The sequence below is a fragment of the Bradysia coprophila genome, unplaced genomic scaffold (assembly GCF_014529535.1).
Source record: "Bradysia coprophila strain Holo2 unplaced genomic scaffold, BU_Bcop_v1 contig_94, whole genome shotgun sequence".
Taxonomy (NCBI): domain Eukaryota; kingdom Metazoa; phylum Arthropoda; class Insecta; order Diptera; family Sciaridae; genus Bradysia; species Bradysia coprophila.
This window is the reverse complement of record NW_023504022.1, coordinates 4,472,590-4,486,081: the sequence shown is the minus strand read 5'-3', so window position 1 is coordinate 4,486,081 and position 13,492 is coordinate 4,472,590. Positions and strand designations below refer to the sequence as shown.

Below are 13,492 nucleotides of genomic sequence, written 5' to 3'. Positions count from 1 at the left end.
TAAACATTAACTCTATAACGCCCGTGAATGTCGGGAATATCTTCTCTAATGACTTATTTATTGTGCTGCGGAAAGGTCGCTAAGGGTTTGTTATCTCATATTTGACGTCAATGTGATTGGAAAAGATTATCCGTGATTACGACAGGTTTCATTATACCTATTAAAGTGAATATAAATATTTTCTTGATACCATAACCAATACCGTTGCAAGCGATTTTCAATTTTTCAGTAATGGATCTTTGGATATTTGCCTGTACATTTATACGTACACATTCTGTATACTATGTGAATGGCTTGAATATAATGCCATGTTACATTGAATTGTAATCTGAAAATCAATCAATTGACGTCTCTTCGCTATTCCGGAAAGAAATATATCGGAACCATGTCAAGTGGATGTTTCACTTTGTTGATACATCATCGCTATCTCCTGTTATCCCTCCTCATTCCACATTCCTATTTAACCTTTTAGAAACGACGTTCAATCATTGAATCTGTTACTTCATTTGTCGACATTACTTTTCAGTGTTTGATAATCTGAATCTTTAAGTTCACTGACATACGTTCGGTTTATTTCAAGAGAACACAATGCAGCAGGGCCTCAAGTCTCATACGTTCATAACTTTGAGAATTCGTAACGTGACAGTTCTTATGAGATTTTATACACGCAACTGTCAAGTTACGAAAATATGAGAATCGTCGCCCAGAGTTAATTCACGCCATAATTGCGCCAAAAATTTAAATAGTTACAACTGACAGTTGGACAAATTACGCTGACGCCATATAATAAATGTCAAAAACTGAGCGTTAAATTGTTTTGAAATAAAACGCGCACTTACGGCATGAATTGCTTGTTTTTTTTGTCGTTGTTGTCGATAACAGATGACTACCCGTTTCTAAAAGGTTAATTTCATTCGCAGTTAATCATAATGTTGTAATTGTATTTAATCATTGTAATCATTCTCATCAAACTACATCCTAAAAATATTATAATTAATTGATTGTGTTTGTGTGTTTTTTCAATGGACCCAAGGTACTCAAGGTATACCCCAAAAATATTTTATCATTTTTTTTACAAATTAAGTTAGTTTTACTATGCTTTCGATTTGTTCACAAGCTATACAAATTTAGTATCTAATTAGCTTTGTAAAGTAAGCTTTTTTTCTGTTGCTTTGATTTTCGAAAATGAGGTAACGCTTACAGTTGGAGGCGTTTTTTCTCTCTAATCAAATGATTTACTACAAGTTTTAGATGCTTTGGTCGAAGTTATGAATTTCCTAGTTACTTTAACGTACAATTTACGTCGTACATACATGTTGTGTCAAAGTCGTCGGTTCTGTGGCACGAACTAATATTTTAGGTAACGTGTGTTTACGTACGTTAAATAACTAAGATATTGTAAATTCATAATTCCTATCTGCTAGCTGGGAGATAAAGTGCACAATCTGCAACTCCCAGCTTCATTAATACGATAAAACACGTACTCATACACAGAGTAGTACATTAAGCAGGTGAATGCTTCTGAATCACATGCTATGATTAGTAGGTAACCCTTGCCCTCGGCTCCTGTCACAAGCGTCTCACAAATGTTTTGAAGGAGACCCGTAATCTAGAATTAATTATTACGCCACGCGGTACACTAAGGATTTGGCTAAATTCAACTCGGTCCAAAAAAAATCGTTTTGTTTTTTGCTGATTTTCTCTTCGTAGACGAACAGACTGTGGTGTATTTACATACTTACACAGAAAACGAATTATTAATGTAGGGGAAATAAAAAAGTCAACATAAAATAGGAAAGGAAAACCCCACCACCTGTGGTATCAACCAAACGGATATTGTAGATCGGCATACAAGTTAAAGCACGCATATAACATGTTTCGTTAACCTGGAAGAACCTTTCCTCGAAAGGGCATATTGTTGTGTTTTGGTATCCGTTTTATACCGTCTCTACGTACTCAAAGGGCGACCGTTCCACTGTTGCCAAGTTTAAATGAAATTAGTTGTGAACGGAACATCTCGTTGTTCTTTCAAACCCCGGTTTCTCACCGAATTGGTATCCCATCCATTTTCGAAGAAAATCTAACGAGAATGTGTACATTAAGACGTAGTGTACGTTCATGTTGTACGAAATTACCGGAAGAATAATTAAAAGATTTTTTTTAGGTTACGCGAATGTGCTGTTAACCGTGTGTAGCGTGATCAAATGTAATAAAAGTCATTCGACGGTGTTTATATTTTGAGAAATTGAAGAAAATTTCGATTGTTTGAGAATGTTTTACACGGCGCTCAATTTTCTTTTCAATAATGAGTGGCAACATTTTCAATTAATAGATAGAATTCAGAGGTCACACCTGTCTTGAAATATTAGCAAATTATTCTAATTACATTGATGTGATGTCGTTGGATAAGAAGATGTAAAGAAAAATTAAAATATTTGTCGTAAATCAAAGGGCACGCAGGTTTTCCAGATTATGGTCCTTAAATTAGGTATAAAGTAGCGGTAGGTGTTTTATTGAAACAATGCCTGTACAGGGTTGCCATATTTTTACAGTCTAGAGTTACGACGTATCGAGAGTTATCGCTGCCCAAAATTTGTCGATTTTTTTATATCAAAAAACCGGAAAATTTCCATGAATTACAGAAGCAAGACAGGGAGTTGGAGACAATGGACCTTTAATCTTTGTTTCTGTTTCTCTAGTAAAAGCCTTCGCAAATTTCAAATCTAATCTAATCTATCGTCGTTCGAAACCTAATAGTTCTCGAGAGTTAAGAGGAATGTAGCCTACATTTAGGCTGAAAAATATTTTTTTGATTTCTTTGAATGAAGATCTTTTTTTGAAAAAGTAAAACCATTAAAGCACGAAAAAATGTGTGACTTTGACTTTTAAAGGAAAAATTGTTTGTCGGTGATAACGTATCCCACTTGGAGAAACCTGTGCGATTTACAAAAATTTATACAATCTGCAAAGGTTTTATACAAACAATTTTTTCTTCAAAAGAAACACATTTCAGCGCGCTTTAATAGTTTTACTTTTTCAAAAAAAAATATTTGAATCCAATAAATCATCAAAAAACGAATATTTTTCCGCCTAAATGTAGGCTACGAATTTGCAAGTGGTCTATTGCTCATATGAACCCTCAAGAACTTGAATTTGTAAAGAAATTTGCGTTTTACCATATTATTACAACGATCCTTACGGGTATAATTTAGCAGGCCATTTATCCATTTTCCGGCATTTTTCTTTTCATTTCTACTTTAATTATGCATAACCTTTTTAAGTAGGCTTTTTATTAGCTTTTAGTCCAAGAAACAATAAACAATATGATTAAATCACGTTAAGTTCTGCTCTACTCACACACATATACATGCATTCTATACACCAACAGTGTATAAAATACCTTACGATTATAGTAATGTGTGTAAACCTCATTCGATAGACATTTTTTCGTTCGTTTTCTTTTATTTGATTGAAACACAGAAACCATTAATTTGATTAATTAATTACACAAAAGCCTCAAAAGCTGGTAGAAAGCGCACGCTAAGTCAATATAATATTTATTTAAAGAGAAAAAAATGTATGAAAAAAAAACGAAACAATTTTTTTTAGAGAAACGTTCTTTATTCCAATATAGAGAGTGAATGTTATAGTTATATACTTATACTCACATCAAGAAATTACAATAACGTGCTATACAATAACGTTCAAAGCACACACCGTAGGAAATTGTAGGAAACTTTTTTTTTTAGAATTTTCATTTCTTAGAGCTATTTTACTTGTATAACTGTACAATCAACAGCTTTTAGCAAATTTTGCTACACAATTTGATTTTAATTGTTGCGTTGTTATGGCCTGAGTTCATCTTAATGCTCTTAATGTAGTTTTAGTACATTTTATAAAATCAATTTTTTCTTTTCTATAAAAATTATTTCATTTTTGTGAACAAAACATCAAAATTATGTGAACTCTACCCGAATCTATAACACATCGATCTGATACACAGTCGCACAGAGTGTATTGTATAATAAACATTGTTCATTACTCATGCAAATAAACATCATGTTTATGGATCAAAATTTTCGATATTATGTTAGCAGTTTGTGTAGACGAAAATGCTATTTTCAGCATCTGCCTGAATGGCAAATCGTAATTACTTTGAATAATTTATTTATTGATAAAAATGAAAACAGAAAGACATATTGGAATGTGTACGTGGTCTGCGTTTTTTTGTTTTATTTTATTTTATTTTAAATGAACTTGATAATTGGAGTACGTTGTTAGGTTGATAAATAAAAAGAAAAAAAAATTGATTCCTTTCAACGTAAACATTTTCTGGCCTCGAGGTATATTGTCAAAATAAAAATTCCAAAACAGAATATTCAACAGATAAGCGAATATCAAGGGTACGTATCCTATGATACGACATTTTAAATTCAAATCCATATCTCTGCGTATCGGGTATACAACATACACATGGAGAATTATCGTGTCATTGTACGCAATTCGGTTTCAAAGGAACTTTTTTTGGGGAAATTATTCATTTTTAACCATGCCATGCAGAGAAAACATCATAATTGTGTCATTGTTGATGAACATAAATTTTTCATACAAACCGTAATTATGATTTGTTATATCAGCTATTCAACGCACTTCATTAAAATGGACATTTTACCAAATTAGGAATTGAATACGTTCAAAAAAAGCTGAAGGAGCTGCGGGAATACGGTAAAAATTTATTCTTTTGTTAAATTGAAATTAGATAGTTCGTCGGTGTTAGCGAACCATTGTTGACATATCTTTAGCTTTAAAAAATGCTGATGGAGCTGCGGGAATTCGAAAAAAGTTGAATGCTTTGTGAAATTAGAGAGTTCGTCACTGTTTCGGAGCGATCCGTTAGCGAAGCATTTTCGACCAATCTTTTACTTCGTTTGAGTTATTGAATACGTACAAAAACAATCGGAGGGAGCTGCGGGAATACGGTAAAAATTCATTTTTTTGTTAAATTGAAATTAGATAGTTCGTCGGTGTTAGCGAACCATTGTTGACATATCTTTAGCTTTAAAAAATGCTGATGGAGCTGCGGGAATTCGAGAAAAGTTGAATGTTTTGTGAAATTAGAGAGTTCGTCACCGTTTAGGAGCGATCCGTTAGCGAAGCATTTTTGACCAATCTTTTACTTCGTTTGAGTTATTAAATACGTTCAAAAAAAGCTGAAGGAGCTGCGGGAATACGGTAAAAATTCATTTTTTTGTTAAATTGAAATTAGATAGTTCGTCGGTGTTAGCGAACCATTGTTGACATATCTTTAGCTTTAAAAAATGCTGATGGAGCTGCGGGAATTCGAAAAAAGTTGAATGCTTTGTGAAATTAGAGAGTTCGTCACTGTTTCGGAGCGATCCGTTAGCGAAGCATTTTCGACCAATCTTTTACTTCGTTTGAGTTATTGAATACGTACAAAAACAATCGGAGGGAGCTGCGGGAATACGGTAAAAATTCATTTTTTTGTTAAATTGAAATTAGATAGTTCGTCGGTGTTAGCGAACCATTGTTGACATATCTTTAGCTTTAAAAAATGCTGATGGAGCTGCGGGAATTCGAGAAAAGTTGAATGTTTTGTGAAATTAGAGAGTTCGTCACCGTTTAGGAGCGATCCGTTAGCGAAGCATTTTTGACCAATCTTTTACTTCGTTTGAGTTATTAAATACGTTCAAAAAAAGCTGAAGGAGCTGCGGGAATACGGTAAAAATTCATTTTTTTGTTAAATTGAAATTAGATAGTTCGTCGGTGTTAGCGAACCATTGTTGACATATCTTTAGCTTTAAAAAATGCTGATGGAGCTGCGGGAATTCGAGAAAAGTTGAATGTTTTGTGAAATTAGAGAGTTCGTCACTGTTTAGGAGCGATCCGTTAGCGAAGCATTTTCGACCAATCTTTTACTTCGTTTGAGTTATTGAATACGTACAAAAGCGATCGGAGGTAGCTGCGGGAATACGGTAAAAATTCATTTTTTTGTTAAATTGAAATTAGATAGTTCGTCGGTGTTAGCGAACCATTGTTGACATATCTTTAGCTTTAAAAAATGCTGATGGAGCTGCGGGAATTCGAAAAAAGTTGAATGCTTTGTGAAATTAGAGAGTTCGTCACTGTTTCGGAGCGATCCGTTAGCGAAGCATTTTCGACCAATCTTTTACTTCGTTTGAGTTATTGAATACGTACAAAAACAATCGGAGGGAGCTGCGGGAATACGGTAAAAATTCATTTTTTTGTTAAATTGAAATTAGATAGTTCGTCGGTGTTAGCGAACCATTGTTGACATATCTTTAGCTTTAAAAAATGCTGATGGAGCTGCGGGAATTCGAGAAAAGTTGAATGTTTTGTGAAATTAGAGAGTTCGTCACCGTTTAGGAGCGATCCGTTAGCGAAGCATTTTTGACCAATCTTTTACTTCGTTTGAGTTATTAAATACGTTCAAAAAAAGCTGAAGGAGCTGCGGGAATACGGTAAAAATTCATTTTTTTGTTAAATTGAAATTAGATAGTTCGTCGGTGTTAGCGAACCATTGTTGACATATCTTTAGCTTTAAAAAATGCTGATGGAGCTGCGGGAATTCGAGAAAAGTTGAATGTTTTGTGAAATTAGAGAGTTCGTCACTGTTTAGGAGCGATCCGTTAGCGAAGCATTTTCGACCAATCTTTTACTTCGTTTGAGTTATTGAATACGTACAAAAGCGATCGGAGGTAGCTGCGGGAATACGGTAAAAATTCAATTTTTTTTGTGAAATTAGAGAGTTCGTCAATGTTTAGAAGCGATGCGTTATCTAACCATTTTTGACAAATCTTTTACTTCCTTTGAGTGTTATTACTTAGTTATTGTATACATTTTGATGTATAAAAGCTCATTATTGTTGATTGTCTATGTGACAGACTGGTCTCCAACTTCAATTATTTAACTATCTCATCCATTGTAATAACGGTAATAAATTAGAGTTTATTTCCTTTGGTCCTTCAAAGCTTTTTAAATCGTTCATCGGGGAATTGCTAATTTAATTCATGAATAAAGTTGTTGATTCCATCTGTTCCGATAAAAAATAATCGCTGGAGCTTTAAAAACTACTTCCGCAGGCGATATTCGACAAAACGGTAATCCTCTAATTTCCAATTGCATGGGTTCATTACTTCCAATTATTTACCATTAATGTCGCTGTTCGTTTAAATCATTTTTTATAGCTGCTAGACAATCGTATTAACAACCCTTTTGAAGTAAATGAAACAATAATTTCAAATCAGAGAAAATTGTAACAAAATTTTCATTTTTTTTAATGCCAAGCTCTTGCTATAAAATGTGAATAACATTAATAATAATGGTTATTGCAAAACCAATTAGGGTCTTACTGTTAACCACAGCAGAAAATAATTAAATTTCAAATTTATATCAAATCGAATACGCTTGGAGGAAAAAAAAATAAAACTCCTGACCAACCGAGAACACTCTGTCGTTCCATATAATTTACTACTAAATGAACGCTGTTTACTATTCGATCGAAGCTATAACAATGTTTTAAGCTTGTTCATTACGTCAAATTCATTGAAACAAATGAAAGGATGTGTAATAGATGGACGACATTTAAAATTTGTTTCGATGGAATCTACTTGCAGCAGATTTAATGTTATAATCCCTCAGTCTTGATATCTAGAGTTTAACTCATTGACATCATGGTAGTTTATGTAAATGGAATTTTCGTGTTGAGGTCAGGTCAGTCCGCGGATTTTAGTTAACTTAGATGATATCGTGTTGGGGCATTCGAATATTTCCCTAACATTGTCCAAGGATTTCAGAGGATTTTTTACGAATTCACGAATTTTCTTCTTTTTATTTGATTTTCTTGAGAGTTTTAAAGTAATTTCAATGATTTGCTTGAGGATTTTCTATGTTTAAATTATGAAGAATTTTCCAAGGATTTTCTTTTGACTGATAAAAGATTTTCTGTGAATCTTTGCCCCTCGGGGCATTAGTGATACTATGTACAAAGAGTTAACAACAATTTTATAGTTGGAATGTAACGTACTATCGTACCGAGTGAGGTATGTAATGTAGGCCAGACCAGATGAATTTTGATTTTAAATAAAAAGAGGATGTGACCGTAGATCAGGGCCTATTTTAGGGAGAATTAAATGGTCAAAAATTCATCAATTTTTCTATCGGTTTTTGTCCTGTTCTCTAAAAACACGTACTGAACTGATTATGTCGGGATGGCCTTTTAATTCCATAAAATTGTCACTGCCCTAGACATATTTTGATGCAGTTTTGTTCACAGAATGAGTTTACACACCAAATATTTGCTAATGTAAAAAAAACAAAAAAAAAATTTAGAAAATTTATACAAATTGTAATGCAAAGCGTATTTCATCGCACCTTTTTTTACAATTTCCGACTTTAAACGGATTATTTTGTTAACATTTCGTTCATTCGTCCCAGACAATGGCCGCTACGAAACGTAATGCCGGATTAACTTCAGCCGTGCCGCGAGCAACTCTTAATGACGAAGAACTGGTATGTTAAGTGTGTCTAATAAACAATGTGTGTGGCGGGCTTTTGATTGACTTGACAGTGATTTCATTGACCATTTCATTAACCAAACCATTGTGTCATCGTAAGTTCATTAAATAAATTTTTACTTTTCGCTGGGAATGGAACAGGTAATGTAAAAAATAGTAATATTGAACCGACCAAGTCAATCAAAATGAACAAACCGCCGCACATCGCCTCGTTAACGTAATGACGAGAACAATCATTACATTGTTTAACAAAACCTTTAACACTCACAACTTAACAAAATGCTCATATCACGGCCGAACTATGTGTAATTGACAGAAAATGCATGTCTACAAGAAGTCGCTGCAAGCTCTTATCTATCCAATATCGTCCACAACGCCGCATAATTTTGTCCTATGGACAGCAACATCACCGACATACTGCTACGAATGTGAAGGTCTGCTATGGGGCATTGCCCGCCAGGGGGTCCGATGCACTGAGTGTGGCGTAAAATGTCACGAAAAGTGTAAAGACCTCTTGAACGCAGACTGCTTACAAAGTATGCTTTTAAGTAACGTAATCCATAGATTGTAATTACAATATTATTTTGTTTGACCTCAATTCTAGGGGCCGCCGAGAAAAGCAGCAAACATGGTGCCGAGGACAAGGCAAATTCAATTATAACAGCCATGAAAGAACGAATGAAACAGAGGGAACGTGAAAAGCCGGAAATTTTTGAACTAATCAGGTATGCCATTTGTGATAAAGAGAAATTGTTTTTTTTTTTGTTTTTAAATTGGACGAAAAACTAAACACCAAACTATAAAATTAAGAAACTTAAAATTAACAAAATGGAAATAAAATGTGTAGAATACCGACCGGTTGATTGTAAACGAAGAAATTGTCGTGAAAATGTACTGAGTACGTTGTACGTACCGAATAAGTTTACTTAGAGTTAGGCTTTATATTTGTAATGTTCGAAGAAAATGTTTTTTTTTTAAATGTTTTCGAAGAAAGGCTTGTGCAAAAATGAACTTTAAAATTATCCCTCGGGATCCCAAAAATGTTTTAGAGCGGTTTTCAGCGTCGAAGAGAAATCTCATTCAGGCCATATGAAGGCGATCAAACAGAGTGTATTGGATGGAACTAGCAAATGGTCGGCGAAAATTGCAATTACAGGTTTGCATTTATTCCAAAAAAAAAACAGAACAAAAACAAACAAATCACAAACCAAACGACCGATAAATCGTTTTAATATTTGTTGTGTTTACTCGATATTTTACATTTTAATTTGATTGTCGATCCAACATTTATTTACAAACTTTATATTATATCGATATTGTATTCGGACTGTGATTATATATATTTCAAAACATTTTTTAATGTGACACACATAGACAAGAGATATTTTTCATTTTGTTTTGTCGGATTTGTGCGACGTCTTTGATTTGGACGGGTTTTGTTATGCCACAACACCGACGAATGGTTTTTTTGTGTCATCGATGATTTAAATGGTGACCCTTCCATATATTGTGTGGATCAAGACGATTAGTTGAGCATGATTGTCCTGAAAATCACAAGAATAAAAGAAAAACGAACGAAAGGAGTGTCCCAGATCGTGCATTTGAGATTTATTTACGGAGGTTGTCGCTCGGAGAGCTATAAAAACTTTGTGCGACATTAAACCGCTTTCTGGTGTTACATGACACCTATAACGCTACTGATAGACTCAGTTCTCTCTGGTGACCACATCCTACAACTTTCAATTATTTTCAACCAAAACTGAATTACACTTTTCATACTGAAACGTCTGGAATGTACAGTAAAAGCCACACTTGTGTGGTCGAGTAGCAAACGCAGATTGGAGTGCCTTTATAAATGAAAAATTATAATTTTGCTTGCTGCACTCAAGAGCGTATTCTGTGAAATTGCATTCCGACAGGCCAGTGATTGTAGAACTTAGAAAGGAAGAAATAAACAGACTTATGAAAAAGAAAAACTTTTTATCGAAATCCAGACAATCAAGGCTATAAGCTCCAAACTGTCTTTTCCGTTTGGTGAGATTTTCCATGGCTTTCGTGTAAGTAAATTAAATTTATGAAAAATGCTGCAATTCATTCGCATCTCGCATTTACTTGGTGTGAATAATGAACGCGACATTATTTCATTTTTATTTCCATTTTAAAGACCGACCTCCATTTTAATAACGTCAGATGGAAAAAAAAGAACTCTTCCAGCTGTACCCTATAATTCACCATAATAGCCACAAAATGCATATTATATGCGCTACATAACAAACTATTCCAACCGGAATCACCAGCACAATTTTCTTTATATGTTGAACCATCTCGACGGTGTATAAAACTTTGGTAGTTAGAATTTGTGATTATGTTGCCATATTATGGAGTATCTTCTCGGAATATGTCTCGAAAGTGGGGCACATTATAGACGAAAAACTATATTAAGAGGAATCTACACATGGCTAAATTGTTGCCTACATTTCGGGGCAAAATTATTATTATTTTGATGATAATTTTGGACTCGCATTCTTTTCGGAAAAAGTACAACCATCGCTTGGTGTTAAAACGTGTTAGCTTTCAGTAAAAATTTAAATGTTTGTGGTGATGTAACCTCAGTCTGAGAAAACTCAATATTTCACGAAAATTTACACATATTTTGAGTTTTCTCGGAGTTAGGTTACATCGCCACAAGCATTTAAATTTTTACTGAAAGTTAACACAATTTAACACCGATGGTCGTACTTTTTCCAAAAAGAATGCGAGTCCAAAATTATCATCAAAATAATAATAATTTTGCCCCGAAAAGTAGGCAACAATTTAGTCATGTGTAGATTCGTCTTAAGGCCAGGTTCTGCGTCCTGACATATGTGCGATATATCGGACCATAACCTGGCGTTAAGGCCAGGTTCTGCGTCCTGACATATGTGCGATATATCGGACCATAACCTGGCGTTAAGGCCAGGTTCTGCGTCCTGACATATGTGCGATATATCGGACCATAACCTGGCGTTAAGGCCAGGTTCTGCGTCCTGACATATGTGCGATATATCGGACCATAACCTGGCGTTAAGGCCAGGTTCTGCGTCCTGACATATGTGCGATATATCGGACCATAACCTGGCGTTAAGGCCAGGTTCTGCGTCCTGACATATGTGCGATATATCGGACCATAACCTGGCCTTAAGAGCAATGGACCTTTTGCAAATTTGTAGTCTACATTTAGGCGAAAAAATTTGTTTGTTGATGATTTCTCTGAATCAAAATTTTTTTTTTTGAAAAAGTAAACAGAAAAGTTTGTTTGTGATAACCCATCTGCACCGGTTTCTCCAAGTGGTAAAGTAAGTTATGACTTACAAATCAATTTTTCCTTTAAAAGTCACACATTTTTGTGTCATCAAAAACGAATATTTTTCCGCCTGAATGTAAGCTAGAAACTTGCAAGTAGGGATGGGAGGCGTTCAAAATTATCGATAATATCAATCGAAAGAAATTATCGATAATCGATTAATCATATCGTTATCGATAATTTAATAATTATCGATAATTATCAAAATATCGAAATTCGATAATTATCAAAATATCTATATTTTGATATTTATCTGAAAATTCATTGATAAATCGGAATATATCGATAAATATCGGATTTTCGGACCGAAATATCGATATATCGAATTATCGATATCTTGATAATTATCAAAATATCAATAATTATCGATTACCGATATTTTTTTGATAATTTTCGATAAAAAAAGTCGATAATTATCGATTATCGATAATTGATAATTATCGATAATCATTTTCATTATCGCCCATGCCTACTTGCAAGAGGTCCGTTGCTCTTAAAATGAGATTTTGTTTGGTCAAATTTATAGAATTTCGTCGTGGCAATATGCATTCCATTCATTTCAACGGTCAATAAAATTAACTACACACAGTTTCGTTGACAGGCCATCGAAACCATTGCCGTCGCACAAAATTAAGTTCTTTTTATTGTTAATGTCGAAGATGAAAATGAAACGAGTAAAAAAAGAAACGATTTCGTGACAAAACATAATGATGCGCACACATTTTAACATATTATATAGCTAGGAACAATTGATACTCTTATTAAATGTTGTTTTTATGTTGCTAAATGTACAATCATTATGATTTTATATGTTTTTTTTTTTACTGATGATAATGACGCGTCGTCTTTCAAAATGGTACATTTTGGGTGGCGACACAACGGGAAATTAATGAACTAACAAGAACTGAATGATTCCGATTCGAAATGATTTTCCGATAAATTCATTGTACATATGTGTGTGGGCGGATCATTTGGAAAACTCACATTCTCTACTAAAAAGTAATTCGAAGAAATTTAACCGCAATAAAATGTACCATTTGGAAGGACTGTTTTTTTTTGGATACATTCACAGGAAACAAAAATTTCAGAAAATAATGAGACAACGAAAGTTTTCAATTAATTTTGATTTTCAACAATTTTTTTTTTCATTTTATACTTTGATTAAATGTGCATGAATTGATAATTTTTCCGTTCATTCATTTTATATATCTATAATAATGATGGGTAACAGGTGCGCTATATTTAAAATCAATTACATTTTTATCGAACATCGAAGAATAGCCCAGTCATTCGAATTAAATAAAAAAAAGAAGAGAAAAACGGTAGATAGAGGAATCGGAACAGTTGGTAATTAATGCATACATTGTTGTAGGAGTTTACATATCGACGTTGTTTATTTTCGTATCTAGAGTAATTGAAGGGAAGCTGATGCTACGAGGAGTTTCTTTTTTGTATCATGTTTATTTGCAACAGAAAAGAAACTTTAACCATTGACATAAAATGCTTAATGGCCACTGTAGTCACCAAAGTTTTTTGTTTTCTTGTTTTCTTCAAATTATTTAAACTATTTTCCAACGACGGATTGGAATAATTT

The 13,492-nt window shown here is 33.7% G+C and overlaps 1 protein-coding gene across 11 annotated transcripts in view; it reads left to right on the top strand.

Moving 5' to 3' along the window:
* The window catches only part of LOC119085040 (protein unc-13 homolog B), an 83,705-nt gene that overhangs the window by 46,216 nt on the left and 23,997 nt on the right, over positions 1 to 13,492 (top strand). For 3 of the 11 annotated variants that reach the window (XM_037195250.1, XM_037195247.1, XM_037195239.1), the window contains 5 exons: positions 1,034 to 1,042; positions 8,476 to 8,550; positions 8,872 to 9,103; positions 9,160 to 9,280; positions 9,605 to 9,711. In XM_037195250.1, the coding sequence (XP_037051145.1) occupies positions 1,034 to 1,042; positions 8,476 to 8,550; positions 8,872 to 9,103; positions 9,160 to 9,280; positions 9,605 to 9,711 (544 nt within the window). The remainder of the gene's footprint in view (positions 1 to 1,033; positions 1,043 to 8,475; positions 8,551 to 8,871; positions 9,104 to 9,159; positions 9,281 to 9,604; positions 9,712 to 13,492) is intronic. The other 8 variants (XM_037195248.1, XM_037195242.1, XM_037195249.1 and 5 more) reach the window with 6 other exon arrangements.